The sequence below is a fragment of the Rhinopithecus roxellana genome, chromosome 3 (genome assembly GCF_007565055.1).
Source record: "Rhinopithecus roxellana isolate Shanxi Qingling chromosome 3, ASM756505v1, whole genome shotgun sequence".
NCBI lineage: Eukaryota > Metazoa > Chordata > Mammalia > Primates > Cercopithecidae > Rhinopithecus > Rhinopithecus roxellana.
This window is the reverse complement of record NC_044551.1, coordinates 80828505-80841723: the sequence shown is the minus strand read 5'-3', so window position 1 is coordinate 80841723 and position 13219 is coordinate 80828505. Positions and strand designations below refer to the sequence as shown.

Here is a 13219-nt window from a genome sequence, read left to right as displayed (position 1 = left end):
TTTAATCCTAAATGGGTCATGTTAAGAATTCCTTCATTATTTTGTCATGCTTTAAGACCCAGGCAAAACTCTTGGTGGGCTTTTGTTAAATTCCAGCCTTTGTATAAGGGCACTGGCTTTTAATATTTAACTTAACCCACTCAGCCAGTACTGAAACAGTTGTTATGGAGGCCTGCATTAGTGAGACCTGACTTGCCACACTTGTGTTACCCACTCTTTCCAGAGTATACTTTCTTCCCTTCTTCACCTTTTCAAATACTCATCTTTTTAGGCCCTCTTCGGGTTTTGTACAAGTTTCCTTATAATATCTTCCACCTCTAGTCAGAATTTGTTTCCTTCCCTTTGTTCCCACTGCTTTATTTTCATTGTTAGGACATGATTTACAGCCTGATGTAAGTTTCTGTTCATTGTATAAACGTCTGCCTTTCCCAGTTTATTGCAGATCCTTTAATGACTAGGATAGTAACATATTTATCTTAGTATACTTGGCAGGGTGCCTTGTACAGTAGGTGCTCAGTAACTACTGGATTGAATTTGTGTTTGTTTTAGGTACTTTGCAGCAACTCAGTTTGAACCCCTGGCAGCAAGATCTGCTTTTCCTTGTTTTGACGAACCAGCATTTAAAGCCACTTTTATCATCAGGATCATAAGGGATGAGCAATACACTGCTTTATCAAATATGCCTAAGGTACCGTTCTGTTCCTTGAATGTAAAATCTTTGAATGGGTCTCTTTCTTTAAGAACACTTAAATTCCTCTTTGCCAAACTACAGTTGAGAATGATTAAAATCATATACATTAATATTCTTCCTTAAAATACTTAAATAAAAATTAAAATATATTGGCATCAGTTGGGAAGTCACCTTGAGGAAAGAGAAAGACCTGCTGGACTTGGAATGTGTGGGTAGGAAATGTGAGTGTGCATTGTGTATTAAGTTGTGCAAATATTAATACAATGAACTCACAAGATTAGAGTAATATTTGCTGAGACAGGATGAATTTGCTAATCTAAACAGTGTTATTTGAGAGTGTTGAATAATAACTGGTTTTGATATTTTCTTGGCAAATGAAAAACCAATATTGTTATAATTTGGAGATTGACAACAAGAACAGGAGCCTCTTTCTTAGATGTTAACTCTGTGTGGGATGCAGTGAGGGTGAAACTAGTAATTGTTTTCATGCCAAACAAAACCTGGAACCTAGGGGGTTCTTTTTTTTTTTTTTTTTTTTGGTCTTGGACACCTGAGGGGCTGTGCAGCTTGATAGGAGCCTCCTGGACCCATGTGGCTAATGGAGGGGAGCAGCAGCCATACCCAGCAGGCTATGGAGCCAATCCTGTAGGCAGCAGAGAGCATAGTCTATAACAAGACAGCACTGTACCAGCTCACTCTCCACACTCAGCCATACTCTTCACCTTCATCTTTCTCTAAAGAGGCAGATGCCTACTTTAATTTGTGGTTGGAAAATTCTGTAAGGTTGCCTGCATTCCCTCATTTTGTGTCTCCTGCTGACTTCTCTAATGACTTCCTACTGATTTTGTTCCCACTAAGCTTTCTTGGGGATCCTCAACATGGTACTCCATGAAGCCATTTCAGATCATTTGAAGGGATGTCACAGCTAGAGCTCCTTCTTCTGTGGATGTATCTGTAGCAGTAGAATGGAGCAATCCCAGGTCATAAGGAAGGATTTTGGTTTTGGAGGTGTTTCAATGGGAGAAGCAGAACCACCGTGACTGCCTCTAACTTAACATTTATTTAGTCATCTTTGGGACTGAAAAATCCTTCAGGATTTTCACGGTGCTCCATATGTCCTCAGGATGAAGGATAGTACAACAGACTGAGACTAAGAGCCATGCTCTTTGCAGAAATTCATACTGAGAGGTTATAATATGCTAGCATGTTTACCACTTATTTCCTATTCGAATTTTCAGTTTCTCTGTTTGTTTGTTATTGCCATTTATTCCTATAGTTACAGAACTGTCTTTTCCCCTCTGCTTGTAGAAGTCATCAGTCGTTCTAGAAGATGGACTTGTTCAGGATGAGTTTTCTGAGAGTGTGAAGATGAGCACTTACCTGGTTGCTTTCATTGTGGGAGAGATGAAGAACCTGAGTCAGGACATAAATGGAACCCTGGTATGTCGATGTGGTAATTGTCTGAAAGCCTGTGTCACAAGAGGTTCAGAGGAACTCTTGCTTTAGTGATTCCTGGTGTTTGCTGTATGAAATAAACAAGCTTTTAGATCACACTCTGACATTTTATATCAGAAATGCTACTTTTTTGCTTAGCTGTTATTTACTGTTACTAATACCTTAAAAATAATTTTCAAGTTTTAAAAAATTTTACTTTTAAGGAGAATTTTAGTAAGATACTGTATGTATACTAAAGCTTTTCGAACTGAGTGATGGCCACTAGCCTTAGGGGAATATTTAGATTTAAATTAATTAAAATTAAATACAATTTAAAATTCACTTCCTCAGTCTCACTAACCATATTTCAAGTGTTCAGCAGTGTTCGTGTGACTAGTGGCTACATATTCCATAGCTCTAGGTTGTAAAAATTAGATGAATCCTCCCTTTTTTCAAAGCAAATCCGGATGAGATTCCTCATCCTAATGAATAAGTTTGTTTATTTAGTTAAGGGTATGGTTTATCTGTATTTTGCCAAAATTGATGATTTGTTCTAATTAGACTCTTTTTTTTCTTTGTCATTAGTACCTATTTGTAAATGATTATTTGATTGAATTTTATACTTTAATTTCACAGTAGACACCTAATAAAGTTAATTTTTTCAAATACAACATAGAAGGAGAAAAGGCATTCTATCATATTTATTAAACTTAAAACAATTATTCTTTATGACAGAAATATGATAGAATGTCTTAGTTTCTGTTTTCATATTTTTGAGCTCTACCAGGGAATATCCTGCTAGTTTTGGGTTTCCTTTCCAGACTAAAGAGCTTTATATTAATCACAGGATCCTTGGATCTTATCATTTTGCTACTTCAAAAGGGTGTATGTTTCCTATTAGAAAAGACTATCATGTCATGTCTATCCCATACCTCTCAGAGATAAGGGCGGAGGTAAGGATTCTCTGGCGATTTATCAGCAATAATACTGTATGCCTTTAATGACACTACTCAAAAAGTAAACTAAGTGTTTAATGGTAAGTGTAGACTATAATATTAAGTGCTAAATAATGGTTCACTCACCTTTGGATTGAAAGACTTTATGTCAAGGATTTTTCAGAATCCTTTCAAAAGGATATTATGACTGGTTTAAATCTGAAATAATTCAGTTAATTCCACTTCTGGTGTTGTGCCACATATTTAGCCTTTGTTTTAGAGTTTGCAGCCTCGATGAAGCCTAAGAAGCCCAATCTAAAAGAGCCAGGTTTGCTGCTGCTTCAAGACTCAGCTGAACACTACCTTCTCCATGAAGCATTTCTTTCTTACCCCAGCTGGAATTAATCATTCCCTCTCTGATCTTTCATAGCACTTTAATTATCTCATTTTTGTAGTTCTTATACTCATTGGTATAAAACCCCCAGCACTTTTTATGTAGCCCAAAATGTATGCAGTCTTGGCATTTTCCCACTTTCTTTTCTTCCTTCCTCTTCACTCTCTCTCTTCCTTTTTCCCTCCTTCTCTCATCTGTTGTGTTTGCTTCACACTACCTGTAGGATTACATTCAAATTCATCATTTGATACTCAAGGCCTTCCTTATAAATTCAGCCATATTTCTTTTCTTGTTTAAAATTTATTTTTTCCTTTAAAAAATTTGTTCTACCCATCTGCACACTGATCTTCCTTTTTTCTTTTCTTTTTTTTTTTTTTTTTGAGACAGAGCTTCACACTGTTGCCTGGGCTGGAGTACAGATGACACAATTTCAGTTCACTGCAACCTCCACCTCCCAGGTTCAAGCAATTCTCCTGCCTCAACCTCCTGAGCAGCTTGGATTACAGGCACCCTCCACCATGCTCAGCTGATTTTTTTGTATTTTTAATAGAGACGAGGTTTCACTATTTGGCCTGCCTGGTCTCGAACTCCTGAGCTTGTGATCCGCCTGCCTCTGCCTCCCAAAGTGCTGGGATCTTTTTTTAAATTTTTTTAGTGACAGGGTCTCACTCTGCCACCCAGGCTGGAGTATGTGGTGCAGTCATAGCTCACCATAACATTAAAGTTCTGGGCTCAAGTGATTCTATCCCAAGTCGCTGGGACTACAGACAGGAACCTGCTACCATACCTGGCTAGGTGTTTTGTTTTGTTTTTTAATTTTTTGTAGAGATATCTTGCTATGTTGCCCAGGCCAGCTTGAACTCCTAAGCTCAAGCAGTCCTCCTGCCTCCACCTCCCAAAGTTCTGGGGTTACAGGTTTAAACCACACTTCTGGCAAATTGAGCTATATTTCTAATTGCCTCATTGTGAATTCTTTCATCTAGGCAAGCTGAATTATTCATTGCCCACATACATACTGCATTCTCATATATGTGTGTGCATGTGCATGCTTGTGTGTATGTGTCTGGAAAGAGAAAGAGAGAAGTTTCAGGTGACTATTTTTTGTTTTTTGCTTTTTATTTGCCTGTATTGGGAAACAACATGGTTAAACATAGACTCTGGAGTCTAAATGGGTTGACATCCCTCCTAGACAGCTTACTAGCTATGGGCACTTAAGTAGACTGCTCTCATCCTTTCTCAGTATGTATATATATACACACATATATACAGACATATACACACATATACATATGCACATATGCATGGATAGAGTGCATACTTTGTTTTTACCATATGAAAATATAAAATCGTTGCATGTGAGTAAATATAATCTACATTATTTTTAATACCCAGAAGTAAATGTTTTGAAAATATTAACATTATAGAAATAAATAATAGTTTTATTAATTTATTGCCTTTTTATCAGGAAATGGGGAGGAATGTGACATGCATGGAGTTATATTCTGTGCTGGCAGCTGTTCTAGGCACTCATTTATAAACATTATTTCATTTTATAAGCCAATTAAGGGGAAGATACGTATTAGACCCACATTGCTGATGAGGAAACAGTGTCTCAAAGGAGTTAAGTAATTGACCTAAGATTACATAATCAGTAAGTTGTAGTCAAAATTGTTTTGTTCACCACAATATTCTGCTGCCTACACCAAATGATATAAGTAACTTCTGTTGTTTATGTTGGGTATGGTGACCAGAAATTTAAAACTTGGAGTCTAACAAAGGACTAGACTTTTTGATATATTGATAGATTTTGTTATGCTAAAATCTCTAGGATGGCTTCTATTTTGTAATATTTGATGGGTAGGTTCAGAAATAAGGCAATATTCAGAAATAAGTCAATAGAGCTTTACTTACTAAAGTCAATATTACTCACCAACTAAAAGTTTCAGAGTTGACTGTAGATTATTACATGTGTCCTCTTCAGTGTTAAATACTGCATTGCATTGTTGTCAAAGACCTAAAAAAAGAGGAACATGTATTTCATCATTTCTGTTCATTCTTCATTCCGTAAACTTCCCCCTGCCTTCAGAAATATCAGAATTACCTAGACAATTCTAGGCCAGTTGTGAAATACAATGCCTACTTTTGTTTGCCACTGCCTGCTTTTGTTTTTACTGTAGACAGGCATAATACGTAGAATCAGAATCTAGTCATGGTTAGTCAGGTGTGGACACCACATCTGACATTGAGCATTCAAATAGAAACTTCACCAGTATCATCCATGTGAAGTTATAATTTTAATTTATTCATGTTTAGTCAGAAACATGACTACATGACTTCGTTCCAAATTTCCTCTAAAAACATTTCTACCACAGCTATCTTCCACCACCCTGGAACATTGTACACAATTTATATCATTCTCCTAAAGCCATCTAATCAGTTATTCTGAATAGACTTAACTGTTTTTGTGGGGGAGAGGGGTGGAATTTCTGCTTTTATGTGTGTCCAGTTATCTGTTGAGGAAGACTGTTGGTTTTCAGAAAATTTAGTATTGAAGCTTCTAATATTTTCTGCCTTTATAAATCTTGCAGACCATATTATTGTCCTTTTTGAGGGTATGAGGTTTTTCTTCTATTTTTGCTTTTTCTAATTAGTTTTTGTTTTTATTAAATTAAGAAACAAATAAATTAAACTTAAATCTGTTATTGCTCAATGTTAACCTTCTTCTTTGAGAGCTGATCAGGGATCTTTCTAGTTGTGTTTTTAGAAATCTCCTATAAGATCTTTGAAAGAGATCTAGCAAGAAAGAGATCTGGCAAGTTGTAAGTTTTAAGGCCTGAGTGCTGACTGACTTTTATTTAACAATGTTTAGAGTTCTCTTACCAAGTCCAGAATGCTGTTCAAGACTTTCTTTGCTGAGCTAGGTTGCTCTCTCTATTTCTTACTGCATCTGTTGCTCTTAGAGACGCTTGGTAATAATTATAATGACCAGATTATTTACCTGTAGTAAGAACTCATTACAGATGTTCTTTTGTGGAAAAGAAAAAGAGGTAGAAAGGAAGAGAAAGTATTTAAAACTACATTTTTTCCTAATCATTGTATTCCAGAGATGGGAATGAGTGGACCCTTTGGTCAAAGTTCAGTTTCGTCTGAACTTTTTCTTCTGACTTGTCCTCTAAGGAAAGGTGCACAGTGATGGGAGTTGCCAAATGGTGTGTGTGATAGAAAAATGTTTTAGAGTAATCTGGAGGTATGGGTGATGTTTCTATTGGGATACCATCTTCTAGATGATTGAGGCAACTGTAACACAAGATATGTTTGTCTGCAAAGAACAGGTACAGCTAATAAAGACTTGTCTTAAAATCCAGTGATCTTGATACAGTTATTTATAATGATAGCTGGAGATTTAAAAATTGTATGTCAGGCGCACGTGTGTGCGTGCGCACGTGTGTGTGTGTGTGTGTGTGTATACTAAAACTGACTTCTGTTGGGGAAAGATGCAGGAAATGCAGTAAGTACGATCAGCTTGTAGGCGGTGACTGAATTCAGTAAGTGTGGTCACCGTCCTATATCGGGGGCTTCAGGTGGTAGAAGCCTGGGCTAATGAAGTACGGTTGGCCACATAATATGGGAGAATAAATTTCTTCCCTCATTACTTTAGAAAGCAACATATTTTTAATTGGTTAACTCCAGTTCTATAGATAAAATTCTTCCAGTAACTGTAACCACAGATACTCTGTTCACACATATTTTGCCTCAATTTTGATGGGAGTCTGTTTGTAATAACAGTAATAACTACCATTTATTGAACACTTAGACATTGTGTCATGCACTAATCTAAGTTCTACACATGTATTAGCTTAGTTAATCCTCACAGCAGTTCTGTGAGAGTAGGAGCCACTTTTATCACCATTTTATGGATAAAGAAAGTAAGGTTTAACTAGCCTGCTCAAGGTCATACAGATAACAGAGAACTGAACCCCAGCACTGTAAATACAGAGCCTATATATTTCATTTTTTGTTCATTTACTTAAACATTCTATATTGTTTAACTTTTATGCCACCTCCGTATTTCTGTGATGAATGCATATGTTCTGTAGACTGAAGCCTCACATAAAGACAATATGGTTGAAACCTATTTGACCTCTTAGAAATTGTTGATGGTTTTTTGCTTTATTTTAATAGGTTTTTGGGAAACAGGTAGTGTTTGGTTACATGAATAAGTTCTTTAGTGGTGATTTCTGAGATTTTGGTGCACCCATCACCCAAGTGGTGTACACTGTACCCAGTGTGTAATCTTTTATCCCTCACCTGCCTCCTACCCTTTCCTCCGTGTTCCCAAAGTCCATTGTATCATTCTTATGCCTTTGCATCCTCATAGCTTAGCTCCCACTTATGAGTGAGAACATACATACAATGTCTAGTTTTCCATTCCTGAGTTACTTTACTTAGAATAATGGTCTCCAATTCCAACCAGATTGCTGCGATTGCCATTATTTCATTCCTTTCTGTGGCTAAGTAGTATTCTATGGTATGTATATATATCACAATTTCTTTATCCATTCATTGATCAATCCCAGTAGTGAGATTGATGAATCAAATGATTCCTCTACTTTTAGTTCTTGAAGGAATCTCCACACTGTTTTCCATAGTGGTTGTACTAGTTTACATTCCCACCAGCAGTGTAAAGGTGTTCCTTTTTCACCACATCTACGCTAACATCTATTATTTCCTGATTTTTTTGCTTATGGCCATTCTTGCCAGGAGTAAGGTGGTATCACATTGTGGTTTTGATTTGCATTTCCCTGATCATTAGTGATGTTGAGCATTTTTCCATATGTTTGTTGTTTATTTATATATCTTCTTTGGAGAATTGTCTATTCATGTCCTTAGCCTACTTTTTGATGGAATTATTTGTTTTTTTTTTCTTGCTGTTTTGAGTTCCTTTTAGATTCTAGATATTAGCCTTTGTCAGATGTATAGATTGTGAAGATTTTCTCCCACTTTGTGGGTTGTCTGTTCACTCTGCTGATTGTTGAATAGGGTGTCCTTTCCCCACTTTGTTTTTGTTTGCTTCAAGAAATTGTTGACAGTTTTTAAATCATTTAATGAGAAAACAAAATTGGAGTTAGAGTTCACCAATGTGCTTTTTCCAAATTATGAATTGTTCAAAAAGTTTACATTTTTCCACCTGTTGAGATCTTCATTTTGAGGTTTTTATTTTTCTGCTGTGTCTAATCTACATCCCACTTTTCCAGGTGACTATAGAGGGCTTTTTAAAATCAATTGGAAAGTGTTGTTTTGTAAAACCCATTGCTTTGAACATGGCTGTTTAGCACTTGCCTTTTGATACTTACTGAATAAGATGTTCATAGTTTGTCACATCATATATGTTTAATTTATTCATTTAGCCAAAAAAAAAAAAAGAGAGAGTGAGCAAGAATTGCAATTTAAATAATAAAGATGATTCCATCTGCTTTCTCTCTTAGTATGTACCCTGGAATCAATGGGCAGTGGGAGACATGAAACTGTTGTTCCCTTAGTTGGTTTTAGTTCTGTGTACAACTCGTAACACAAGTGTTTCTCTGCATAATACATGTATTTTTATAACATGATCCTTAAAAACAAGCCAACAACTGAAAAAAAAAGTTAAGCTGTCCCAAGCACTGGAAGATAAACTGGCTGTGCCATACTTACTGGAAGAGAATATGTTGGTCTCTAATTGGTTTTTCCAGGATAATTTCAAATGTGCAATTTATGCCTTACATTGTTAACTTTAGAACTAACTCCGTCATAAGATGTGACTCCTCAGTGTTGAGTGCCTGCTAGATGCCAGGCACGGTGATAGGTCCTGAAAGGATGAAAATTTAGTTTTGTCTTTCAGATAACTCAATCTTTTTACCTCGTAAGTAAGGAAGGGCAGCTACAGGTAAGTGGAGAGGAAGAGAAGAGTATCATAAAATTAAATAGGCAAATACTTACAAATTGCTATAAGATGACCTAAAGTAGTTACTTTGGATGTTGCTAGCTTAAAAAAAAGTGGGGGGGGGGATCAGTAAATTTTTTCAACAATGTTGTATGTGTAGAAGGGGCTTGCTGTGGGGGCTAAAGTAACCATAAGCAAGTGTTTCTATCCAGAAAGATCTCATACAATTCTATAGAATTTTCAGATATGCTAGTCTTGACAGTGCTACTTGAGTATCATGCCATTTTAATTGTACCTGTCCTTACATCATACATAATGTTTCTCTTTAGGTTTCTATATATGCTGTACCAGAAAAGATTGGTCAAGTTCACTATGCCTTGGAAACAACTGTGAAGCTTCTTGAGTTTTATCAAAACTACTTTGAAATTCAGTATCCACTTAAGAAATTGGGTAAGAATCAAATAGTGTCTCTGATTTTTGTTATAATTAGAACCTAGATTTATTTTGTGAATGTTTTTTAGAAAGAGGTTCTGCCCAAGTTGTTTCCAGAGAAAACCAAAAACCATTATTAATGCTTTAAAAATTGTTTGTATTTGTTAATATTATTTAGATTTCATGAATATATCTGAAGTTGGAGCTTAAAACACTTAAGTTTATAGGGCTGCTAAAAAGGTGCTATATAAATGGGAATTTGCTTAGGGCTTAGTCTGCAATTTGACTAATTCTAACTTCCAAGAAATACCCAATTTAAATAATAAAAACTGAGTAATGGGAGCTCAGGAAAGCAAGAACATTTCAGTACTGTTCAACATGGATCTAGTCCTCGAGAGCAGAGTATTGGCGGTGAACTTTGTCCTTCTTGCTCTGGGAAGCTGATTGATTGTAAAGGAATTAGGCATCTCTTTCTTCACTAAGGGAGAGTGGAACAGTGACTCTAAAAGGGTTTGAACAGGTCTTCCTCAGCTGACATGTGGGTAGGGAGCATACAGAGTTAGAATAAGGAAGATTCCATTTATTAGAAGTATAAAAAGAATTCATTGCTTTCACAGTGATAAACCATTGCATAAAATACTTTGAGTAGAAAATGCCTAAGATGAGGGAAAGTTGATCACTTATTTCCTGTTATGTCCAGATTTGGTGGCTATTCCTGACTTTGAAGCAGGAGCAATGGAAAATTGGGGTTTGCTCACCTTCCGAGAGGAGACGCTTCTGTATGACAATAACACTTCTTCAATGGCAGATAGAAAACTGGTGACTAAAATCATTGCTCATGAACTGGCTCACCAGGTATTAGCAACCAAGGCTGTTATATGTCACACCTGTGGTCTACTTCATGTCCTGGAGTTATTGTTAGCATTTAGATGCTAATAATTCTTTTTTTTTTTTTAAGTCTTGCCTTCTTTTATAATAGAAAGATGCTTTTTAAACACAAACTTCGTTTCCAAGTGAAAATTCTATCAGATGTTTGTATAGGACTTTACAAGTTAAAGCATTTTCACATCTGTCTTACTTCACAACTTCTCTAAGGTGGGTATTAATCACATTTTACAGATGTGAAAACTGAGACTCAGTTCAAATAAATGGCTTGCCCTAAGTCATACAGCTAATAAGTGGCAGCACTGGGCAATGAAGAGCCACTATCTCTTCAAGATCTCTTCTCCCCCTCAGTAATACACAGCTGCATCACCTATGACAAATGCCCATTGCCCAGTATAACTTTTTGGGGAAGAATCTCTTTCCCTAAGTTGCACCCTTCTGACAACTCAAACTGTAGCTGTCAGGGCTGGATTTTTTTTTTTTTTTTTTCATCTCCTGCCAGAACAGGGTTCTCTGTTAATTTTGGAGAGGGGGTTTCTGAGAAAATGGCAAAGGGACTGTTTGTCCCATGAAGAGAAAGAAAATTATATGGGTACGTAACACCCCCATTCTTCCCTAACACCTTGTCTCTATTGTGCCCTGGAAGAGGTGCTTAACTAGCATTGGGTATGGTTTGGGTGATGTCATCACAGTTTCAGTATATGAATAGGATGTATTCTGGTCAGCTTATTTCCTACATCAAACACCTTATATGAATCTAGCCCTTGTGAAGACTTCATGACAAGCTGGCATATGAGCACATTCTTATTTGCTTTAAAAATAGGTCATGGGCCAGATGCAGTGGCTCACGCCTGTAATCCCAGCACTTTGGGAGGCAGCAGCAGGCAGATCACAAGGTCAGGAGATCAAGACCATCCTGGCTAACATGGTGAAACCCCATCTCTACTAAAAATACAAAAATTAGCTGGGCATGGTGGTACATACCTGTAATCCCACTTACCTGGAAGGCAGAGGCAAAAGAATCACTTGAACCCAGGAGGTGGATGTTGCAGTGAGCCGAGGTTGCACCAGTGCACTCCTGCCTGGCAACAGAGAGAGACTCCATCTCAAAAAAATAAAAAAATAAAAAATAAATAAATAGATCATATAGATAAGATGTCTTTTTGGGGATCTCCTCTAGGTCTGTTATTTCTAAAGCCACTCATCACCATTTTGGAGTATTTCTCTGTTATTTCCTCTTTAGGACTTAGAAATCATCTTCCTCTGAAACAGGTTTTAAGATAATATCTTAGAAAAATATATTATTGTAATTCTGAAAGATGTTTTGTTTTATGCAGTAATCTCGTCCTTTTGCTGCTGATTTGAGATAAGCCAAAGACCACACTGACCAAATTACATACCTTATAACTACTTTTCATTTCAAGGATTTTTTTTAGATACACTTTTTAAGGAGAATGTCTTTTTTTTTTCCTTCTTCTTTTCTTCTTGCTACCTCATAGAAGAAAATATTTAAAGATCTGACTTCATTTGTTTATATATATGCCATCTTTTTTTTTTTTTTTAAGAAACAAGGTCTCACTCTGTCACCCAGGCTGGAATGCAGTGGCATGATCATAGCTCACTGCAATTTTGAACTCTTGGGCTCAACTGATCTTCCCACCTCATCCTCCCAAGTAGCTAGGACCACAGGCATGCATCACCATGCCTGGCTTAATTTTTTTGTAGAGACAGAGTCTCGCTATGTTGCCCATGCTGGCTTGAACTCCTGGCCTTAAGCAATCCTCCTGCCTTGCCCCCGCAAAGCACTGGGATTATAGGTGTGAGCCACCATGCCCAGCCTGTATATGTCAACTTTCTTAAGGAATGTTGTTTGAATTCTGTTTTGAATCATGCAAATACTGTCTTCAATTTGGGCAACTGAGGAGAAACAAAATATAGGCTTTCTGACTACAGGAAAATCTCTCATATAGAGACTTTTTAGTTGTCATGGATGGTTGTAGATACAATGGAAAATAATCTTACTAACTTGATATTAGAAGGTAGAAAAATGTCATTATCTAGGAAATCTCACTTCATGAGGTGGCCAAGAAAGGTTTTCATTTCCCTATATTCATGCTATATTGCATGTTTATTAAATTGATAAATATGCTAATAACCTTGCTTACTTGTTTCCCATTCAGTTAAGGCAAAAGATTAAAATTTTTATTTTAGTTTTAATGTAAATTTATATAATTTTTGTAAATTTTAAATTAATTTGAATATAGTTTAAGTACAATACCAGTATATTTTTAAGATATTGTAATCAAGTTATAAGTGATTAATATCACACTTCAGCCAATTATTTTAAAAATTCCTGAGACTGTAAATATCCTGTGGGTTAATTGTTTTCTCTCCCCCAGTGGTTTGGCAATTTGGTAACAATGAAGTGGTGGAATGATCTATGGCTAAATGAAGGTTTTGCCACTTTCATGGAGTATTTCTCTTTGGAAAAAATATTCAAAGAGCTTTCTAGTGTAAGTACAGGG

General features: G+C 36.4%; 1 protein-coding gene across 1 annotated transcript in view; it reads left to right on the top strand.

Moving 5' to 3' along the window:
* LNPEP (leucyl and cystinyl aminopeptidase) overlaps positions 1 to 13219 on the top strand; it is a 112436-nt gene that overhangs the window by 52309 nt on the left and 46908 nt on the right. The window contains exons 3-7 of the mRNA XM_010357238.2: positions 550 to 688; positions 2000 to 2131; positions 9707 to 9827; positions 10510 to 10664; positions 13094 to 13207. Of these exons, the coding sequence (XP_010355540.2) occupies positions 550 to 688; positions 2000 to 2131; positions 9707 to 9827; positions 10510 to 10664; positions 13094 to 13207 (661 nt within the window). The remainder of the gene's footprint in view (positions 1 to 549; positions 689 to 1999; positions 2132 to 9706; positions 9828 to 10509; positions 10665 to 13093; positions 13208 to 13219) is intronic.